This window comes from Diabrotica virgifera, chromosome 7 (assembly GCF_917563875.1).
Source record: "Diabrotica virgifera virgifera chromosome 7, PGI_DIABVI_V3a".
NCBI lineage: Eukaryota > Metazoa > Arthropoda > Insecta > Coleoptera > Chrysomelidae > Diabrotica > Diabrotica virgifera.
The window spans coordinates 214,243,752-214,267,739 of NC_065449.1; the positions used below are offsets into that span (position 1 = coordinate 214,243,752).

At 32.8% G+C, this 23,988-nt stretch overlaps 1 protein-coding gene across 2 annotated transcripts in view; it reads left to right on the plus strand.

Moving 5' to 3' along the window:
• LOC114335463 (specificity protein transcription factor 3) overlaps nucleotides 1-23,988 on the plus strand; it is a 72,478-nt gene that overhangs the window by 36,022 nt on the left and 12,468 nt on the right. For both annotated transcript variants that reach the window (XM_050655608.1, XM_050655609.1), the window contains exons 4-7: nucleotides 1,463-1,637; nucleotides 14,198-14,512; nucleotides 17,688-17,838; nucleotides 23,734-23,878. In XM_050655608.1, coding sequence (XP_050511565.1) covers nucleotides 1,463-1,637; nucleotides 14,198-14,512; nucleotides 17,688-17,838; nucleotides 23,734-23,878 — 786 coding nt within the window. The remainder of the gene's footprint in view (nucleotides 1-1,462; nucleotides 1,638-14,197; nucleotides 14,513-17,687; nucleotides 17,839-23,733; nucleotides 23,879-23,988) is intronic.

The following is a 23,988-nucleotide window of genomic DNA, read 5'->3' on the forward strand; positions in this document are numbered from 1 at the left end:
ATGTCATCCATTCGTTCTTCTTCTTCCGCTCGTAGTCACCAATTACTTCTTTCGCACCGTTGCATATAGCGTCCCTTAAGTTGATCCAGTTTCTTTCAATATCATCAGTATTGGTTGTTAAAGCAACATTACTATTAATGCTATTTGTAAGCTTGACTTTTATCTCGGGATTTCTAAGTTAATCCATATCTAATCTTTTGTTATTCTGTTTCTGGATTAAGGTTTTTAGTCTGACTCGTAATTGGGCTACAAGAGGATTATGATCAGAGTTTATATCAGCTCCAGGATATGTTTTGGCTGATATTATTGCGTTACGGAATCGTTTGTTAATTGTTATGAAGTCTATCTGATTTTTAACGATGTACCCAGACTTGTCCTGTGGTGACCTCCAAGTGTACAATCTTCTTAATGGTAACTTAAACCAAGTATTAGTGATAATTAAGTTTTTCTCCTGGCAAAACTGTATTAGTCGATCACGTCGTTCATTTCTTGTTCCCAACCCATACTTGCCAACTACGTCACTGACTTCGCCTTTTCCTATTTTGGAGTTAAAATCTCCCATTACCATGGTTATGTCTTGTTTCTTTAGGTTTTTATGATTTCGTCTAATTGTTCGTAAAACTCTTCAATTTCTTCATCAGTAAGTACTCTCAGATGTGGGAGCATAAACCTGAATTATATTCCGTTTTAGACTGTTCTAGCTGACTAGATTTACCTTTCCGTTTTGCGAGGCTATTTTGCAATGTGAATATTTGAAATTCGATGTTTGTAACATTGCCAGATTTACCATTTTTCTGTTATCATTAGTCACTTTGGTTTTTTTAATGCAACACTCTCTATATCGTACCGATATTGAAATCTTCACTTCAATAATAGTTCAACCGTCTACAGTACTTTCGATTTTATGTAGTCAGGAACATCTTAAAAAGATAAAACAAAAGCGTAGAAACGTCTAATCATCTCAATAAATTTATTTATTCATACTAGGTATGTATGAAAAATGTACGCAATTTTGAAAATAAAAAGTTACTACTACATTGCTAAATTAAAGTCTACCTAATAAAGTGTTCAAAATGTTCTCCGATGTTAATTTGACGGTGTCCTAACTAAACGATGGTAGAATACGTCTATTATGTTTCTCCATGTTTCTAAAGTATGTAATTCATTTAATTGCTAAGTAATGCTAAGTATTGCTGAGAACACTTGCTAGTAATGCTCCATGCACTTGTTATAAAATTTTACTTTTCAAGTATCCCAATAAAAATAAATTTTAGTGTTCAAATCGGGTGAACGAGGAGGCCGTTCAGTACTAAAACTGTAATGTCATATGTCAAATTACTTACTTTTGTAATCTCGTTCATATTTAAAAAGAAAATAATTCCTGCTTTTATTATTTACCATAAGTATCATGCTTAGAAATCCGGACTCGAGTAATAAGGTTATATTATATAATTTGTTTTAGATTGACACAAGTCCACAATTGACGTTCACAGGGGCCAATGGGCAGCAGTTTACGGTGATCCCAGCGGCAAATCTTCAACAAGTTAGAGGTGCTACAGTAGGAAATCTAGGAAATTTAGGAAATATTATTCAAGTGCCTAATATCCAAGCAATACCAAATATACAAAGTATTCCAGGTATGTAAGCAATTATCTTTAATTGTTAATTAAACTGAAATAAATAAAAAGACTTACTCAAAATCACTTTATTCTACCACAAACGACCGGTTTCGCTAACTGTAATTTACTAAGCATCATCAGGTCTCCAGTACAGCAAACCTGTATGATAGACCTGATGACGTATAGTAAATTATAGTACGTAAAACACGTCGTCTCTGGTAGAATAAAGTGATTGTAATTATTTTCATTTATGTCAGTTTACTAACAATAGGGAAATTGCACATTAAAATATTTTTGCATAAAATTGTTAATTTATGTTTAAAAATGTTATATTCAAAATATTACGTCCTAACAATGAATAGTGTACGTACAACAACTGGTAATAGTTCCGCGCCCAAAATTTCCGTTTCAAGTCTGTTCGTCGGACAACAGAGTCTGACATCACCAACCACTGCGTTCTCGTTCGCCCCTTCGGTGAGCTATTGCATTGAATGCATTTAGCCGTTGCTAGTTGTGTCTGTCGAATAACTGTCTTGTTTGCTCGGTGTTTATATTATTGTATTTAGTGTATAATATACATACTTTATCAAAATGGAAAACAAATCTGCGCTATATAAGTACTATATATATATTATTGTATTTAGTGTATAATATACATACTTTATCAAAATGGAAAACAAATCTGCGCTATATAAGTACTATACTATACAGGGTGTAACAAAAATACAGGTCATAAATTTATTCACATATTCTGGGACCAAAAATAGTTCGATTGAACCTAACTTACCTTAGTACAAATCGTCGGCTTACTGCCAAAACCAACCAACTCCATTTTTAACAGTTTTGAGAAACCTACCTTTAAACTTTAATTTGAAATGAAAAATCGTCTGCATTTAAATAATGATTTAATGAAAAGTATGACAAAAATATTTTTCAGTTATTAAATAATTTTGTTAAATTCAGTCGATTTTCAATTTCAAATTAAAGTTTAAAAGGTAGATTTCCCAAAACTTTTAAAATGGAGTTGGTTGGTTTTGGCAGTAAGCCGACGAAATGTGCACATAAAAAAACTTACAGCCCTTTGAAGTTACAAAAAGAAAATCGATTTTTTCCAATATATCGAAAACTATTAGAGTTTTTGTATTGAAAATGGACATTGCTATTCTTATGGCAGTAGTATCTTAATAAAAAAATTATAGTGAAATTTGGACACCCCATAAAAATTTTACGGGGGTTTTGTTCCTTTAAACTCCCCCAAACTTTTGTGTACGTTCCAATTTAATTATTATTTGTAGTACCATTAGTTAAACACAATATTTTAAAAACTTTTTTGCCTCCCAGTACTTTTTCGAAAAATCAGTTTATATCGAGATATTTTGAATATTTGTCAAATCCATCACATATTTGAGTATGGTTAAGTACGATTACGGAGAGTTGGTAATAATATGAACATTTATTTATGATTTACATTTTTAGGTATATTTTGAACCATATTAAAAAAGAAGCCACATCTCGATAAAAGATGCCTTATAAAAAAATACAAAGAGGCAAAAAAGTTTTAAAAATACTGTGTTTAACTAATGGTCTCGCAGTAATAGTTTAATTGGAACGTACACAAACATTTGGGGGGTTTAAAGGAACAACACCCCCATACAATTTTTATGTAAACATATTAAAAAAGAAGCTGCAACTTGATAAAAACTGCCTTATCGAAAAAATACTAGGAGGCATAAAAGTTTTAAAAACATTTATTGCAACTAATGGTACCACAAAAATAATTTAATTGGAACGTACACAAAAGTTTGGGGGGGTTTAAGGGAACAAAACACCCTAAAATTTTTTATGGGGTGCACAAATTTCACTATAATTTTTCTTTAAGATGTTCCTGCTATAAGAATACTACATGTCCATTTTCAATAAAAAGCTCTAATAGTTTTCGATATATTCGAAAAAATCAATTTTCATTTTGTAACTTCAAAGGGCTGTAACTTTTTTTATGTGCATATTTGTACTAAGGTAAGTTAGGTTTATTTGAACTATTTTTGGTCCCAGAATATGTGACTTAATTTATGACCTGTATTTTTGTTACACCCTGTATAGTGCGGGAATGCCAAAGCACAACAGAACATCCAACAAATATTTTTTTACTCTACCAGTAGAACCAAAACGTCGATTGAAATGGCTAAAGGCATGCAGGCGAGAGGCATGTATTTATCTAATTAGGTACGTAATAAATAAGACATTTTCTATTTCAAGCAAAAATATTAGGTAGTTGTCGTTTCATGAAATGCGCCTACTTAAACTTGTTTATTTGTTGCAGTTGGAACAAGACATGGATAACTATATAAATTCAAGATTATGGGTGGTCCCAAAATTATTAAGTCAGGTGTTGTCCCGCACATATATGATTGTTAACCAGACATAAAACGAGGGCCCATTTTTCTCAGCCCATAAGGGAAGCAGCCCATAAAAGGTTTAAACGACAGCTTCTTGAAGATGCCGATTTAACATCTCAATCTAAGTCTGTTCTAGAGGACAATGATGATAAGAAACAGTGTGATCACACTTTCACAAACTTAGTTCAACCAGGACCTGAATTAAACCAACCAGCTTTACCTCTAAAACTGAATAATGCATCAATACAGACTCGCATCAAAATCAGAAGTAAAAGTATTCAGTGTAAATTTCAAAGGAGTGTTATAGTAACTTCACCTATAAAAACTTGCAAACATTTTTTGAAGATACAAAAAGTGAATCAGGACGTTCTGTATTTGAAGATAATGTCCTCCTCAACGTCCTCCTTTATTCAGATGGACTTACCCAAGTTTTTTTTTATGTATTTTGACCCATAGAACACACAAACAAAGTACTTGAGGAATTACATATCGGCGATTTTTCGCAAAAAAATCATTTTTTTTGTATTTTTTGGGTCATTCTAAGCAAAAAATGTTCTTACAAGTTTTTTCGTAGAATGCATAGCTTTCGAGATAAACGCGGTTGAACTTTCAAAAAATCGAAAAATTTCAATTTTTGAACCCGAATAACTTTGGATTAACAAATAATAAAATAGCAATTCTGCTTACCGCATCTGAAAGTTCAAGACAAATTATGCCGGTTTTGATTATTTGCATTGCTAAAAATTAATTTGTTTATTGCCAAACAATGCTATAAACAAAGAGTGTTTCCTGTGCCCAATGCATGCGTTTTAAAGCATACTACATAGAAATTGCCTGTTTGTAGGCTCGCCTACTCGTTCGATTTTAAATGAGAAATGCATTAAAAACATCACTCAAGCACTATGTGTTTATAGCTTTGTTTAACAATAAAAATAATTTGTAGCAATGCAAATAATCAAAACCGATAGAATTTGACTTGAACTTTCAAATGCGGTAAGCAGAATTGCTATTTTATTTTTTAATCAAAAGTTATTCGGGTTCGGAAATTGGAATTTTTCGATTTTTTGAAAGTTCAACCGCGTTTATCTCGAAATCTATGCATCCTACGAAAAAATTTGTAAGAACATTTTTTGCTTAGAATGACCCATAAAATACAAAATGTTTTGTTTTGCGAAAAATCGCTGTTATGTAATTCCTCAATTTCTTTGTTTATAACAATCTTATCGACATCCGGATCAACTGCTACTCAAAAAATGCTTTGGTATATCCATAAAGGAGACCGTTGTACATCCTCCCCCCTAGCGACAGGACTATTACATGAAAGCTGTTTGGAACATATCTCACATTCAAATCGATTTTGTCTTGTATGCATGCCTATTCATATGAACTTTTAAATAAGAACTAGTTGAAAACTGTTTGGTGCATATTTTACATTCAAATAGGTTTTATCCAGTGTAAATTTCCATATGACGTTTCAAGGAAGAAATGCGTGAAAACCGTTTTTAGAGCATATCTTACATCCAATTGGTTTTTCTTGAGAATGCGTTGACATATTATGGTTTGTTAAATGAATATTTTGGGAAAACTGTTTGGAACATATTTCACATGCAAAAGGTTTTTCCCCAGTATGCACTCTCATGTGTAATTTTAATGTAGTACTTCTGGAAAACTGTTTGGTGCATATTGCACATGCAAAAGGTTTTTCACCTGTATGTACTGTCAAATGTCTTCTTAGATTTGCATTTGATAGAAACTGTTTGGAACATATTTCACATTCAAATTGTTTTTCTCCAGTATGTAATTTCATATGGAGATTTAAATAACAACTCTGTGAAAACTGTTTGGTGCATATTTCGCATGCAAATGGTTTTTCTTGAGAATGCGTTGACATATGGTCTTTTAAATGAGTATTTTGTGAAAACTGTTTGGAACATATTTCACATGCAAAAGGGGTTTCCCCAGTGTGCGTCATCAAGTGAACTTTTAAGTGAGGTTTGTGTGAAAACTGTTTGGTGCATATTTCACATACAAAACGTCTTTCTACAGCTTTCACTTTCTTTATGGCAGTTGTACATTGGGTCATTTGCTTACTTATAATGTGATCTTTTAATTCGTTGCATTCATCAGTTGGTGTATCTTCACATATGAAACCTAAAATCGTAGTTATCCATTAAAATGGTATTAAGCGACGAAAGGTAAAACAAAAAAATGTAATTTAGAGTTACGGCCCTAACATATATCTTTGTCGACAAAACATATTTCTTTCTATAAAAATACCCGTGACTTCCCGTATGTCAGTTTGTTTATGTTTATGTACGAATGTCATGATGCCAATAACCAGTTTAACTCAGAGTATACGCTGTGAGCTCGTACGTAGAGGGGATATTTGCAAATTCGCGAGCGCCAGTAGTGGCAAGTCTGTAAATGTTTACCGGAAATTTGACATAAATGTCAAAGTGATTAATTTAAAATTAAAATTAAAAACATTAATTATAAAAAATATTAGTTGGTCAAAGCTGTGGTATATATTTTTACCTTAAATATACTTACGTTTTAAATACTGAATTTAAGTTTTTTTAATGTTCCGTAATATGTAATTATAAATTATAATATTAATCTTAGCACCGTCTACACGATAATTGTGAAAGTATCCGAAGTAAGAAATTCATATTTTATCAATAGAACGTCAAAATGATTAGTAAAATCTTAAAAAAATCGATTACAATTTAATTACTTTTTTGCGTTGTAAATATTAAGCGATAACAATTAAATAATAAATTTAAAAATTACCGGTGAAAGTTGAATTAGTAGTCCGCTAGGAGCGGTCCTAGCGGTTACTAATTCAACTTTCACCGCTAATTTTTAAATTTATTATTTAATTGTTATAGCTTAATATTTACAACGCAAAAAATAATTAAATTGTAATCGATTTTTTTAAGATTTTGCTAATCATTTTGACGTTCTATTGATAAAATATAATTTTCTTACTTAGGATACTTTCACAATTATCGTGTAGATGGCGCTAAGATTAATATTATAATCTATAATTACATATTACGGAACATTAAAAAAACTTAAATTCAGTATTTAAAACGTAAGTATATTTAAGGTAAAAATATATACCACAGCTTTGACCAACTAATATTTTTTATAATTATTGTTTTTAATTTTAATTTTAAATTAATCACTTTGACATTTATGTCAAATTTCCGGTAAACGTTTACAGACTTGTCACTACTGGCGCTCGCGAATTTGTAAATATCCCCTCTACGTACGAGCTCACAGCGTATAGGGCTTTTCATTAACAGTCATTTCGAGCTTCTGTCATGTGTCACATAATATTTATATATCTACGACATACGTTATTGGTATATACAATAATACAAACCAAAGACGTATGACGTAGATATATTAATATTATGTGACACATGACACAAGCTCGAAACAAATGACAATCGATGAAAAGCCCCATTAACATTTATGAATTAAGAATAGACCATTTCAAAACTTTGACGTTTATGTCACCTCCCAATAAGTATACTCGTAGAAACAATCGGGGGCTAGTACACGACAAGTAGAGCATGCCATGACTAAAAGTCCGCGTCAGGGTCTGCGAATAAACATATTTTTTCTATTCTCATACTATATCAATTATGATGTCAATACCTGTATTATAATGAACTTCATTATGATACAGATTTTCATTAAGATACAGATTTTTAACCAATAGAATCGCGATATGGTATTCGCGATAAAGATGGTACGTACACGCGCAGTGACCAATGGCGAGTCAAACACATACGCTTTGACAGTTCTCAATATGTAAACAAACTGTCAAACTGACAAACTACTTAATTTGTTTGCGTTAAAAAATTCAAAAATTTGAATATATTTTTATTGTGAATGATCATAGAAAAGATCGTGTATACAACTTGCATTTAATTATCATTATGAAGCTCATACTCTATACGAAACTCGCCGCTAGCGGCTCGTTTCGTATCCCTCATACTCGCTTCATAATGACCATCATTAAATGCTCGTTGCATAATATACTATTATTTGTTATTATTTTTTGACATCGTGTTTCTTAAATTTTTTACCCCTTTAATAGTTTTTAAGTTGTATTTTACGAACATTTTGTTGTTGATTTTGTGTAGTTTTTATTTGTAGAAGTACTTAAATGACTTTATTTACTTTTAAGCAGTGAATAAATAAAGATGGGTGAATATTTTCGAAAGTTGTTGGCAGACAATACATATGTTTCTTGTAGGTACACTAGTGATTTATTTAGCATTTTCATAGTGAATTTTATAGCTTTATTATTATATTTGACCATTGTTTATGTTTCTCAGATCATAACTTATTTATTTCAGTTGGTTTTATGCTTAAAATAAAGCACTGATGGTAACCGATAAAACTGAACTTTATCAGGATTACTTCACATTCCACACTTAAAACACAACAGAAATGAAGCATATTATCGATTATTTCAGTAAAAATGTTAAAATTAATCCTTGTACCAAACAAAATTACGAATAAATGCAACTAAAATGATCTAAAACACATTAAGAACTGATAGAATAACATTTATGTTTCCCTCCCAGTCGCCATATTGGGAGCGTTCAAGTATTACGTAACGCGATTTTGGAAGATTTTGGACCCCCCTCCCCCCTACGTAACGCACTCTAATGGGCGTTTAACTATTGCGTAACGCAATTTTTGAAGATTTTCACCCCCCACCTCCCAACCTGCGTTACGTAATACTTGAACGGTCCCTTGACATAATATTGACAGCATGTTGGAATGGTCTATTTATATTATTATAACCTAGCGATTTTTCCCGACACTATTAGGCCTGGATCCCGCGTACCAAAAAAAAGTTGATTAATAGCAAACTGAAAATTTGTTAATAGCTTAACGGTGTCTAGTCGGACAAACTTTGATCTACGGCAGCGGTTCCCAACCTTTTTTCACTGCCGTTCCCCTTGAGATAAATTCATTTCAAATTGTACCCCCGAGAAAAAAAAGTTGCAAGAACATTTAATTAATCAGGGAAAGTAAATATTTACGCAAGAGTTTTTTTTATTTTTTATTTGACAATAAAGTTATTGTTCCAAAATTAGGCCTATATATGTTTCTAGTAAACTTAGTAAATTCTAAATACCAACTATAAAAAAATAATAACAAAGTAAATACAATGTTTCTTATCACAAAAAATACTAGAATTAGCAAATAAGTTTATTGAAAAAAAAAGAAATCAAAATTATTCTTAAAACAAGTCAAAACTGTTTTAGTGTGACCCTTGGGCCTGTTTTGTTGCACATAATATTTTGAAATCAATATCAAAGGTTGATAAATACACTCTTAAATCAGGAATTGCATTTAGCTTATTCCTATACTTATTCTTAATGAAAGCATAGGAAGAGAACGATCTCTCAACTAGTTCTGTGTTTGTAAAAGGAAGTAAAACCAGAAGGGCTTTTGTGGTTAAGGGTCCATATTCATCCCTAATGCTCACCCAGAATTGTCCAAGGGGTTTCTTCTTGAACTCGGACTTCAAGGAAGAGTCACTTGAAAGTTCTAGGAGCTTTTCCATCTCATGAACAGTCAATGTAGCAGTCTTGACGTTTTCTTCATTGAAAGGATCTGCAATCCAGTTCTCTCCGTCACATCGTTTAGGAAAATACTTTCTAAAAGAGTCCTTCAGGTTTGTCAAATGTGTGTCACTATTTGATGTTTCACTTTGTCAGATATGGGCAGATTATTGTCACTTAAGAAATCATGAAGCGTGCCAAAAACTTCAGCTTGATTGTTTTGAATACAGGTTTTCCAAAAATTAATTTTCTTCAGCATGGATTCAATTTTGTCAGCAACTTTGAATACTGTAATTGAGCTGTTCTGTAAAAGTTGAGTTTATTGATCTGAGAAAAAATGTCAGCTAAATAAGCAAGCTCTTGAAGCCAGTCACTATCATGAAACTTGGAGGCTAAATACTTGCAGTACTTCAAAAATACTTCAAAAAATACTTGCAGTTCATGTCTGAGCTCAAAAAGTCTTGTAAGAACCTTCCCGCGAGATAGCCACCTTACTTCCGTGTGCAAAAGCAACGTGGAGTGAATGCCACCCATACCTTCACAAAGCACTTTGAACAGTCTGGAGTTTGTTGCATTGGCTTTAACAAAGTTGACTACTTTAACTGCTTCATTAAGAACATCATTCAAAGAAGACGGCAACTTTTTGGCTGCAAGACCCTGTCTGTGGATGCAACAATGGCTCCATGCTACGTGGGGGGCCACTTCTTTCACGCGCCCCCGAAGACCGATATATATGCCAGACATTGATTTTCCTCCGTCAGTGCATATACCACACAATTCACCCCAGTCTATTTCTTTTTCACAAAAGTAGCTATAAATCACATTGAACACATCTTCCCCTGTAGTACGCTCAGTTAATGCATGGCACAGCAACAGATTTTCTTCAAACTCCTTGTTGGGATTTACATACCTTGCAGTAACAAGTAAGATTGCTAGGGCAGCAATGTCCGTACTTTCATCAACTTGGATGGAAAAAAAATCACTGTCTTTTAATTGCTGAACCACTTTTTCTTCAATGTACTTAGAAATGTCTTGAATTCGCCGTGAAACTGTGTTGTTTGACAGCGGAATGGAGTTCACCTTACGAACAAAGTCCTGACCAAACATAAACTGAACAGCATCTTTTATACAAGGGGCTATCAAATCCTCACCTATTGTGTGGTTTTTACCACTTTTTGCAATATGGTAGCTAATTTTGAAAGAGGCTTCCACAGCATTTTCATTATCTCTATTAACTGATGCGAAATAAGAAGAAACCACGCCATCTTTCCCCTAATTTTTTGAAAGTCGTTCAAAATAGGTAATTTCTTTATTTTTGTGCTGGGCGTGTTTGGATTCAAGGTGGCGCAAAAGTAAGGAAGGTTTCATGCTACCATTACTTAAAACTTCTCCACAAACAACACATAGTGGGTTTGGACTTTCCTCCTCTCCAGTAAACGAAAAGCCATATTTCAAGTAATCATTTGAATATTTTCGTTTCTTTGAGGAAGTTCCAGTACTAGTACTAGATTTCTGAGGTTTACTATCACTGGTACTCACACAAGAAGAATGTTCTGCTGCCGAGTCCCGGGACGTACTAGGCTTGCTAAGCACCTGACTTGCCGTATCAGTCTGATTTGTTTTAACCGATCCAGTTTTTAACCACTTTTCCATATTCTTGATTACAGTTAAATCATTTACAAATCAGTCAAAAACTAACACGCACAATAAGCAAGTAAAAAGTAAACTGAACATAAAATCACATAATGAAGACCGACAGACGACAGTCAACTACTATGCGAGCACTGACTGATAGTACGGTACGGTAGCAGTGCATTGTGATAGTGGCTAAGTGAGTGGGGGAGGGGGAGCGGCAGAGAGCGAACTGACTTTGACGAGCGAGCGTGAGTCAGACCATCGGACGATTCGGCGCGCCAGTACTGTACTTTTCAACCACCACGTACGTAACGTACGACAAACACATAAAGTCCGCCATTACCAAATATTTTCGGCGTACCCCCAACCAGGTCGTTGCGTACCCCAAGGGGTACGCGTACCCCAGGTTGGGAACCGCTGATCTACGGGAACACTGGAACAGGGGAAGTTTTAATTTTGGAACAGGTTAAAAATTTGGAGCGTCAGACTACGAAAACGTCCCATGTATTTTGTCGCACAGAACTTCCAATTTATTTGTTACCCTTTCATTAAACCCTCATGCAAAAATCAGACTGCTATTATTTATCACCTGTTATAATTCCTGTCATTTGACATGTTCTACGTGTCGGACTTATTAAAATGCCAATTAGTGATAAATACCAGTATGATTTTTGCATGCCAGTTTAATGAAAGGGTAACAAATCAATTGGAAGTTCTGTCCGACAAAATACATGGGACGTTTTCGTAGTCTGACGTTCCAAATTTTTAACCTGTTCCACAATTAAAACTTCCAGTGTTCCCATACATCAAAGTTTGTCCGACGAGACACCATTAAGCTATTAACAAATTTCCAGCTTGATATTAATCAACTTCTTTTTGGTACGCAGGATCCAGGCCTATATCTACAGTCACTCCACTCAATTTTTTCAAAACTTTAGCATCGACAAACTTTCAAAAGAATTAAAAATTATATTTATTATACATTAAACGTCTTGCATGTAAACCAAGTACATATAAAGTAACATAATATGGCTTTCAAGAATTTTTCTTAATAAAAAAAACCATATTGTTTTCACCCTTGCTACATCATTAAAAAATGGTGAAAACGTTGAATTACCTATGTCCGTCTGTCCGTCCGTCGGTAATCACATCTCGTCCGTTATTATAGAAGATAAACAAAAAGATAAGGTGTCAAAAATATCAGTAGTTAAATAGGGTAAGACAGTAAGGGTAAATAATTTCAGTTGAGACTTCCGGTTCTAAAATTACAACCGGAAGTGACATATTTATTGTTTAAATGGGATATATGTATGTATATGACTAATCTATGAACGCGTATTGAAAAGACAAGTTCAAATATAAGGTTCCGGTTTTACTTAATATCTCATCCGGTTAAAAAGTTGTTACCAGAAGTTTTTCAAAAATATCTCAAATCAAAATTTTATTAACGCATATAGCATTTACAACAGGTCAAAGTACAAAATAGCAGTATATAATATTGTCTAATAAAATACTAAGGTATATAAAATTACAAAACAAAAATAATTATAAAGATACAACGAATATATTAACCTATATAGTTTTGCAAAGTTCCACTCTCCCCAGACCTTGGTTCAAGTCTACCTGTGGGTATGGAGAGTTGACCTATATCCCATTTTTTATTTTTTTCCTATTTCTTCTTGAGAGATAAGTCCAAAATTTCAATGGTTTTTAAATACGCAATATGCTATTTAATTTCTTACACTCTGTACTGGTAACATTGAGATATGTATAACTACACAAAATTTAGCTCTGCAATGATGAAACCACTGTGTATTCCTTTTAAAGTTCATACACAGTGAAAACAATAACAGTGAGATATCTCAGTGTTGAACGACATCATAACTTCAAATTATTTTCGATGTCACAGCGATACTGAGATATCTCGCCAATGCCACACTATCATAGACTTGTAGCAACAGCTGCATCTACAATCCACAGCGGAATATACTGCAGAATGCACTGTCCAGTATTTTCAAGGGTTTAGGTAATTCAACTGAATCAGAAGATGTAGATGATAGAGATGAGGATCCTGAATACATTTACCTGACACATGATCAAGTTTGTTTTATTGTTTCCTAAAAAATGTTGTTCTACATGAAAAGCAGAGTACTTAGCAAAAGCAGAGCTATAGCTAATGAAAAATAGGTTCATATTCGAAAAATTCCAAATAGAATAATTCAATGTGAAATAACCAAATAATGAAGCATTCTTAGGGAAAACACATTACAACTTTTTAAAGTGTTTAAAGAAAGATTTATTTCTGTTTTTATAAAAAAAATTCTAGCATAAAATGTGAGCAAGTTACGCTCAAAATAAAGTTGGTCCCTTTTGTTTTGGCAAAAAAAAAATCGGGAAGATCACCCTCCAATTAGCAACTTAAATAAAATTAATTGTTACCGCTTCACAAGTTACTTTACTTATGTTGTGTTTATATGATCTGTAAGTTTCATCGATTCAAAGTGCTTATTTTTGAAAAAAAATCGTTTTAAAGTGAAATTTTTAAAAATTTTAATTTTGAGAAAATTCTTTTTTTCAAAATAACTTAAAAATTGTTAGAGATACCAAAAATCTTAAACAATAAAAAGTCGGCTTTACTTTTCTGAATACTTTGTATTTTTTTGTTTTTATGTAAGACAAAAATTGGTTAAGATTCGGTGTTTCTAAATTTGCATACACTCGTGATAAGTGACTCGTTCAAGCCCTTTTAACTTACAGATCATAATATGATCAATACATACGGTAAAATGGTAACAATTAAGTTCATTTGAAATGCTAAGGGGTGATTTTCCCAATTTCTTACCAAAAAAGGGACCAAATACGCTATTTACTTAGAATTTCTTACACTCTGTACTGGTAACATTGAGTTGGTTGTTTATTAAACATGTTTTACTAACGAATTGTATTTATCCAGGTTTAGGTAATGTTCAAGTGATAACTCAACAAGCAGCAGCCCCCACTCAAATCGCCGTCGGTCAACATATCCAACAGGATCCCACTGATCCCAACAAATGGCAAGTAATACCGACGGTTACGACGACGACTGCACCTACAGTGGCTCAACCTGCAGCAACGCCGGTGTACACGGGTCAGATTAATCCAACACTAACTCTGGTTACTTCAGATAACAATGCCTCGATTCAAATGCAGAACGATACTAGTCATCAAGATGCCATGCAGAAACAGAGGGTGAGGAGAGTGGCGTGTACATGTCCGAACTGTCAAGAAGGTATGTTACATACTTTTATGTTTAATAAACAGTCGTTTTCTGTGTAGCGTGCTGTATTTCCTCTTGATATTAATAACTCTTGTTTTAAATACATAATTTTGAAAACATGTGGTTTAGAAGTTCCTAACCTGTAATTTCGTCATCTTACTTACCTACTTAGTGCTCATTCCAGCCGATTGCTCAATCTTTTCCAAAAAATCCGTTTTGCTTTTTAGAAACTCGTCCAAAGTGAATCATTCTCGTTTTATTTTCTCCCATTCCTTTGCGGTATCTTTATCAATTCTTTTAATTAAGAAGTAAATGAGTAATGTGTCCCATTTATCCGTAGGCTCTCCCAGTGATTAAAGAGATTTTTAATTGCTGGATACACTATCAATTAGATGGCGAATTGAAAAACTTTCTTTAACTGGCTTTAGATTGAAAATATACATAAGATGCTTATGAATAAGTAATTGTCTATTTGAGAACCTCTCAGACAGAAGGTTCCATGTTACACAAAAGTTAGGAGCTGAAACCAGGAGAGAATTGGATAACTTTTTGTGCGTTTCCTGTCAAACATGACCTCAAGTAATGAAAAAATTGGAATATCACTGATCTTCTTCAAGTGCCATCTCCTAATCGGAGGTTGGATATCATCATCACTATCTTTACTCTATCCACCGCTGCTCTAAAGAGTTCTATAGAACTGCATCTAAACCAGTCCCTTAAATTCTTTAACCATGACAGTCTCCTTCCTCCTATACTCCTTCCGCCTCTTATCTTTCCCTGTATTATCAGTCTTAGCATTTCATATCGCGGTCCCCTCATTACGTGTCCCAGATATTGTAACTTTCTTATTTTTATTGTGTTTATTATTTCGCATTCTTTACCCATTTCTCGCAGTACTTCCGTGTTCGTTTTCCTTTGTGTACATGCTATTCTAAGCATCCTTCTTTAACACCACATTTCAAATGACTGTAGCTTATTTATGTGTTCTTGCTTTAATGTCCAGCTTTTAAGTCCATATTGTAGTATCGAGAACACGTAGCATCTCAAAGCTCTTACTCTCAGTTCTAAGCTAAGGTCTTTGTTGCAGAGAACTGTTTTCATTTTTACAAACGCATTTCTTGCTATTTCTGTCTTGGTCCTTATTTCTGTGGTTTGATCATTTTTCTCTGAAATCCAGGTTCCTAGGTATTTGTATTTATCAACCCTTTCTATCGGTACATTTCCCAAATGTATGCTTGTTTGTATGTTTGTTTTCTTAGTTATTATCATGTATTTGGTCTTTTTTATATTCATTTTTAGTCCATATTCTTTACAGAAATTGTTTTTTTTGTTTAGGACAAGTTGGAGTTGTTCAGCAGAGCTTGCCATAATCACGGTGTTATCTGCATATCTTATGTTGTTAATAGATCTTCCGTTAATTATTATTCCTTCACTTATTGGAGACATAATACATCCTTGCCGAACTCTTCTTCTGATTTCAATTTCTGGACTGGGTTCGTTATCTATTACAATTTGTGCTCTTTGATTCCAGTAAAGGTTTGTTATTATTCGTAAGTCCCTTTTGTCTACGTTTTTATCTTTAGAATTTGGACTAATTTTTCATTTCTTACTTTGTCAAAAGCTTTCTTAAAATCAACGTAACAAACATGCACATTAAAAGCAAATAACGCCTCTCTGGTTCCTAGTCCGTTTCTGAACCCAAACTCATCTATTCTGTCTTCTAGTGTTTTATTTATACGACCATGTATTAGTTTCCAGAATAATTTGAGAATGTGACTTATTAATGATATTGTTCTGTATTCACTCCAATCTTTAGCGTTTGTATTTTTAGGGATAGCACAAAAGGTTGAGAGTAACCATTGTTTTGTTATGTTTCCTGTTTTGTACACTGTGTTAAACAAGTCTACGATAATGTCTAAGGTTTCATCATTTATGCATTTTAAGCTTTTTACTGGGATTTGGTCTGGACCTACTGCTTTACCATTTTTGCTGTTTTTTAATGCCGATTTAATTTCGTCTTTTAATATCTTCAAAACCGTATCATCTTCTACTTCGACTTCCATCTGCTCTGTTCTATTGTCTTTGAACAATTCATTTATGTATTCTGTCCCATCTGTTTAATTTTTCGTTAGTACTCAACACAAGTTTCCCATCTGTATCTTTTAGTATTCCCGGTTTTCTTTTTCTGTTGTTCTGAGTTAATTCCTTAATTTTTTTATGTGTGTTAAAATTATCATGTCTTTTCTGGTGTTCTTCTATTTCTGCGCATTGTTCTTTTAACCACTGTTCTTTAGCCTGCTTAATTTTGGATTTTATTTGTTTATCCACATTTTTGTACATCTGATTATCTTTGTTTTTATGCTGACGTCTTTCTTCCATTAAATCTAAGATTTCCTCCGTCATCCATTGTTTCTTTTTGTATCTGGTTGGTGTAAGAATTTCTTTTTGACATTCATCTATTTCTGTCTTTGTTAATAATCATTTTGTCTCTGTTTCAGTATTTTGCTGGATTTGTTCTTTAACATTCATTAAACGGTTATTAATTTCATCTGTCAGGCGTTGTTTTGTGAGTGGGTTTCTTAGTTTACTTGTATCGATTTTTACATCTGTTCTGCGTTTTATTATTTTCATTTTGAGCCTAATTTTGGTCACTACTGGGTTGTGATCTGATCCTATGTCGGCACCAGGATAGGTTTTTGAAGATATAATTGCGTTCTTGTATCTTTGTCTAATTAATACATAATATATTTGGTTTCTTGCAATTCTCCCTTCTTGATCTGCTGGTGACTTCCAGGTATATAGTCTTCTCTTTGGCATTTTAAACAATGTATTAGTTATGACAAAATTATTGTTTTGGCAAAATTCGATAAGCCTGTCACCTCTTTCGTTTCTGTTACCCATACCATAAATATCACTGATAGGCTATCAGTGATAGCAGAATTTAAATTAATTAATGAGTGGAAAGAATCTCGGAATTCAAGCCAGTTTTCTTAATAACCAAAAAATTTTGAGCCATGAATGTATGGCAGATGAACAGCCGAAACATGCTACTGCGGTGGTTTTTCGGATGATTGATCCCTGTCTCACACACAATCATCTGAACAAATCTAAATATGTACAATTTGTATAAATAAATAGCGTGATATATCTTTTACTTAACGACTCTAAACACTATTTTGTTTTTTAGGTGAACGTCACACAGACAGAAAGAAACAACACATATGTCATATACCTGGTTGTAATAAAGTCTACGGTAAAACAAGTCATCTTAGAGCTCATCTACGATGGCACACTGGTGAACGACCATTTGTTTGTACCTGGCTGTTTTGTGGTAAAAGGTATTTTTTTTTCAATATGCAATATTAAAGCAATTTTATAATTGTGATTTTATAATAAAAATATAACTGAAGCTGGATGATATCTTAAAGAGTAAAATAATTGAATTAATGTTTGCCTCTTCATGTTAGGAACGTGTTTTCCGGATATAACATTAAGAGCCCCCTTCGAAGGTTGGCGATACAAATGGCAATTGTAGTTTTAGAAACTGCCGCACGAAAAATTTCTGCAAACAGTCAAACCATCTTCTTTGGTCTTTCAGCCATGAGTTGTGGTGTCTTCCTACTGATCTTTTGCCCTGTACTTTACCTTCCAATATGATTTGAAGTAGTTCATATCTTCCCCTCTCAACACATGGCCCAATTATTGTATTTTTCTTTATTTTATTATTCTTAGTAATTCCTTTTGTTCGTTCATGCGCCGAAGTACAGAAAATTTTTGTACCCATGGAATTCTCAGCATACGTCTGTATATATACATCTCAAAGGCATCTATTCTCTTTTCCGTTTCAGAGTCCATTGTCCAACGTTCACAGCCATACAGCAACACAGAAAACACATAATATCTGATCATTCAGATTCTGAGCTCCAGACTAAGATATGATCTTGTAAAAAATGGTTTCATGTCCATGAGTGTTTTCTTCGCTTGTTCGATTCTTGATAGGATTTATTTTTTCTTTGTTACACTGGCTATTGACATTTGCTACCAAATATTTTATGGACGTTACTTGCTCTATTATTTGTCCCTTGGCATACACATGCACGTTTATGGGTGTCTTATTGAGAATACCAAAATTTTAGTTTTGGAAACGTTTAGGTGTAAACCAAACATTTCACTATGACTTATTATATTTTGTAGTACTTGTGCGTTGCTTGCTATTAGGACGGTATCATCGGCGTACCTGATGTTGTCTATGCTGGTTCCGTTAATTCTGATTCCACCTTGGAACTCGTCTAATACGTCTCTGAATATAGACTTCCAATACAGATTAAATAATAACGGTGATAAGACGCAACCCTGTCGCACTTCTCGTCGGATTTGTATATCTTCGGGTGTTGTGTGCTCTATTTCCATTGTTGCTGCTGACAATTCGTAGGTCTTGCTCGTCATTTCCAGTTGTTTTTAGAATCTCGGATCATCTTTTGATGGTTACCGCAGTCAAATGCTTTTCGATAATCAATAAAACATGCATACACATCTACATTTATGTCTCTGCATTGTTGTGTTAACACATAAAGCAAAAAGAGCTTTTCGTGTTTTAAATTAGTTTCGAAATGCGAACTGAAAGTCACTCATTTGGAACTCACACTTCTTGTAAATTCGGTATGGATGATTCTGAGAAAAGTTTTCAGGACATGAGCTTAATACTCGATAATCATCGCACTGTGAAGAATTGGATTTTTCGGTAATGTTATTACGAATCTTGATTTTAGCCAGTATGATTTTATTTTACCTGTGGCGTAATATGTATATCTTATTGAAGAGTGCTGTTATCATAGTCCAGGGTAATAAGGTTTTTTCCATGACACTTCAACAGCCAGGGTACTGAAGCGTTTTTTCGACAAGTAATACCTGTAAGAACGAATTGTAACTATTTCCTGCTTAGGATCTGGCGGCTATTTTTATTTATAAACAATTTAGTGTCAAAAAACGGTCTTTTTTCCTTTTTTTTGCAAATTAATGGAAAACAGTAAGCTTTATGGTTTTCTTAGTACAAACATCTTCGAGAGAATGGAAAAAGCTTGAAAATGGTGTATTAAAAAGTTTAATACACTCATTTATTGTTAATATAATTGCGAAAAAAGGTCGAAATTTGAAAAAAAAAATTTCGCAATAACTACTGTAAAAATAAGTATAGAGCTTTGAAATTTTTGTCAAATGAGGGTTCCTTGATGCTTAATATGTGACAACAATTTCAAAGCGATTCATTGAATTGTTTAAATTTTATTCAAATTATTTATCTCGGAGAGCTTTTTTTGCAATAACGTAAGTCAGAAGAAAATAATGTTAGAACCATTGTAAAGGTGTCAAATGAAAGAGCATGAGCCAAACTTTCAAATTGGTTTAAAAAAAGTTAATAAAAAATGCATTTATTAGTAATAAATAATTATGCAAAAGTATGTTCAATTTTTCCTTATATTCTTTTTATTTTTTTATATAATAAATTATATATATTTATTACAATTTTTCATCAATTATCATATAAATATCATTACTTGGTAGTTATGTACCTAAAAAACGGTAAACAAATAAGATTTTTTTGAAAAAAGTTATTCAAAATTTTAAAGGATTCAAAAAAAATTGACGATACTTTTGTGCAATTATTTATTACTAATAAATGCATTTTTATTCACTTTTTTTAAACCAATTTGAAAGTTTAGTTCATGCTCTTTTATTTAAAACCTGTATAATGGTTCTAACAATATGTTTTCTGACTTATGTTATTGCAAAAAAAGCTCTCTGGGATAAACAATTTGAATCAAATTTAAACAATTGAATGAATCGCTTTGAAATTTTTGTCACATATTAAGCACCAAAGAAACCTCATTTGTCAAAAATTTCAAAGCTCTATACTTATTTTTACAATAGTTATTGCAAAATTAATTATTTTGAAATTTTGACCTTTTTCGCAATTATATTAACAAAATGAGTGTACATATTAAACTTTGTAATACGCCATTTTAAAGCTTTTTCTATTCTCTCGAAGATGTCTGTATCCATTATCCATTAATTTGAAAAAAAAAAAGGGAAAAAGGCCGTTTTTTGACACTAAATTGTTTATAAATAAAAATGGCCGCCAGATCCTACGCAGGAAATAGTTACAATTTGTTCTTATAAGTATTACCTTTCGAAAAAACGCTTCAGTACCCTGGCTGTTGAAGTGTCACGAACAGGGTATATTTTTGTCTTATTACCCTGGCTTATCAAGTCACTTTTTCGAGCTTGGTGCCGTCTTTATTATCTTTTTATCTATAAGTATAGTTCTGTGTAAAATTCTTCATCTATATTAATTATCTTGTCCTTATATGCTATTATTTGTCCATTTTGATCTACTACCTTAACAGTATTCTTCTTACCTGTAACTTGACTCCATTTCAGCACCCTTAAATATTCTTCGACACCCGTTGTAATCTGTTTACTGTTATATTGGCATAAGTGCTTCCTCACTGTTTTATTAATTTCTTTATTAAGTTGTCAGTACGCGTATGTTCGTATCGTTTTCTTCTCTTCATGCCATATAAGTCTTTTTGTCTCTTGACTGAATTTTTTGTCCTTTTCCTTCCTACAATTTATTTGTAATTTGTATTGCACTTTTTATGTGCGTTCTTGATAGCTTTTATTAAGTTATCGTTTATGGTTTCGACATCCATATCGTCTATGTTTGTTGTCTCCAGAGATCTCAGAATTTCCTCTTCGAAGGACATGGCATTTTTGTTTGGATTCCATCTTGTTGGGTGTGTTTGTTATCATTTTGGGATTTAGTATGACTTTCGCTCTTACCACTCTGGTCACTTCCCGTTGAACAGCTATTAAGTGGGGGATTTACCTTATCAAGAGCAAGACCTGCGGGGATTCGGTAAAGGCGGAGGTAGATATTTTGCTACTGATGGGCGGAGCGTAAATACCATAAATTACGTTTCATACAATAAAATAATCTCCCTTATCTCTAAGTATAATAAACACGAGGGGATTTGAAATCTTTGAAATAAAGTTTAAAGACTTATTTTGCACAGTCTGCAATAATAAGGAAATAAGGATTACCTTGTCATGTACTTTATCCCTGAAAAATTCAGCTTGTTACAAATAAGTGGGAGGTAAATCGTTTTCTAGAGCGAATATTGTAATATCTACACTCTACTAATTCCTTTTGTGAGTTTGTTACATATACATATATGAATGGTATGTATTTAGATATCAGTAAATAATTGTGAAAATATGATGAATTTTTGTTTGAACATTTTTATTTAATGTCAACTCTGTCATAACTTATCGAATAGTGAATATCTGTCATACTGATCACAAGTTAAAAAAGGGCTTAAACTATCGATTTTCGTTAATATCGTAAAAATAAAAAAAATCTTACACTCGCTATAAAAAAATCTTACACTCGCTATAAAAAAATTTGAAAAAGATCTGAAAAATCAATTGCATCAAGAAATATTTTAAACACAAACTCTTAAATGATTATATATTGAGATATTGTTTCGGATTATTGCCTTTTATAAAAAATCGATTGGGATCGATTTAGGGATCGCGTTGATACTCTTTTAGACGACATCCATAATCGTTTTTGGCACTTTTTCGAAGAGGCATCGTAAAAATATCAAAATAACACTCGAAAACACAAAAATACAAAGATAAGTCCGAAAAATACACAAAATACACGACACTACTGCTCAAATACAGGAAAGATAATGATATAATTACCTTCGGTACCTACCTGCTGATTGTTTATATTATTTGCAGATGTTTTTATGAGGCTTGTTCCAACTAGCGGTCAAACCAGTCAGAAACTATCAGCGAATAGTCGACCAATACGAGTAGAGGGGATAGCACTTATGACTGCATTATGTTCTGGCACTGGCCAACTGTTTGCTGACGATTTCTGACTAGTTTGACTGTTGGTTGGAACAGACCTATTGTAATACCAAAAATACCACTGTCAGACACTAAACCTAATAGATGCAAATATTTTATTCTACAGGGAAAAATAATAGTTACTTACAAAATTCAAAGTGTGATTCCTCATTTGAAGCTATTTTTATTGCCAATTTAATGCAATAAAAAAATAATCTTGAAATCAACACCAGAAAAACAACAATTTTAGTTTTTAGTTAATTTGATTTATTAAAATGTGATTCCTAATACAGTCGAACCCGCTTATTGGAATAGCCTTCGTGCCAAACAAAAATATTCCTATAACCGGGATATTCTAATAACCGATCATTGATGGCTAGTAGAAACATTTCGGGGACTCAAATTTCTATTCCTTAAACCAGGATATTCCTATAACAGATATTCCAATAAGCGGGTTTGACTGTAATTATTTTATTTTTTGCATTGAATTACTAATTCTTTTTTATATATTAGAATATTTGCTAATATTTTAACTTGAAAACTAATGTCAGATTTTAATAACTAAATAAGATATTAATACAAATATACGTAGCGATACAAATATTTTATATAAAGAGAACACAAAAATTACTTATGAAGGTACCAAAGATATATAGAAATAAAGGCAAAAATTAAAAAGTATTTTTCATCGTTCCCCCGTAAAATGCAAACATCTGTGAATGAGTTTATTATCTTTAAAAAATATTAGTTCCTTTACTTTCCAATCGGCGGAGCCACTTTATAGAAGCAAAATATTGGATTGCAAAGAGTTCGTAGTCCCCCATTTTTAAAGCTTATTTTTGATTTTAGGCTCACGAAAAAATTATGTAATGTAGGTAAAAGTCCAATCTGTGTTCCTGTGGAGAGAGTTATTAAAAATTTTATTTAGGTGTCCTTAAAAAAAATTGAGAAAAATGGGTAAAAAACCGACATTTTACCAATTTTTTTAGAAAAAACTAAATAAAATTTTTAAAAAATCTCTCCATAGGAACACAGATTGGGCTTCTACCTACATTACATATTTTTTTCGTCATCCTAAAGTTAAAAATAAGTTTTAAAAGAGGGGGACTACGAAAGCGTTTCAAATACTGATATTTACAAGGTAAATCCCCCTCTTAAGGACTGTTCCATAATGGACCATGGACTATGTTTTTGTTGTTGGTATGGACAACATTGATTTTATTTTTAAGAATATAAAGAAATTTACAGAATTGTAATTGGTGCAATAAAGCTATTAATGGCGAATGGCGTGGTATATTAATAAAGATATTTTATTGTAGGTTTACGAGATCAGATGAATTACAAAGGCATAGGCGGACGCACACCGGAGAAAAACGGTTCCAGTGTAACGAGTGCAGTAAGAAATTTATGAGATCAGACCATTTGTCAAAGCATCTTAAAACACACCAAAAACAAAGGATAACGGTTAGTGTCCGATTCTTATTTCACTTTTTTAGTTTTAGTCTTCGTAAATAAAATTATGCTGCATGTAAATGGTACATTTCATGTGAAATCACTCGGGCAAAAACTTTTGG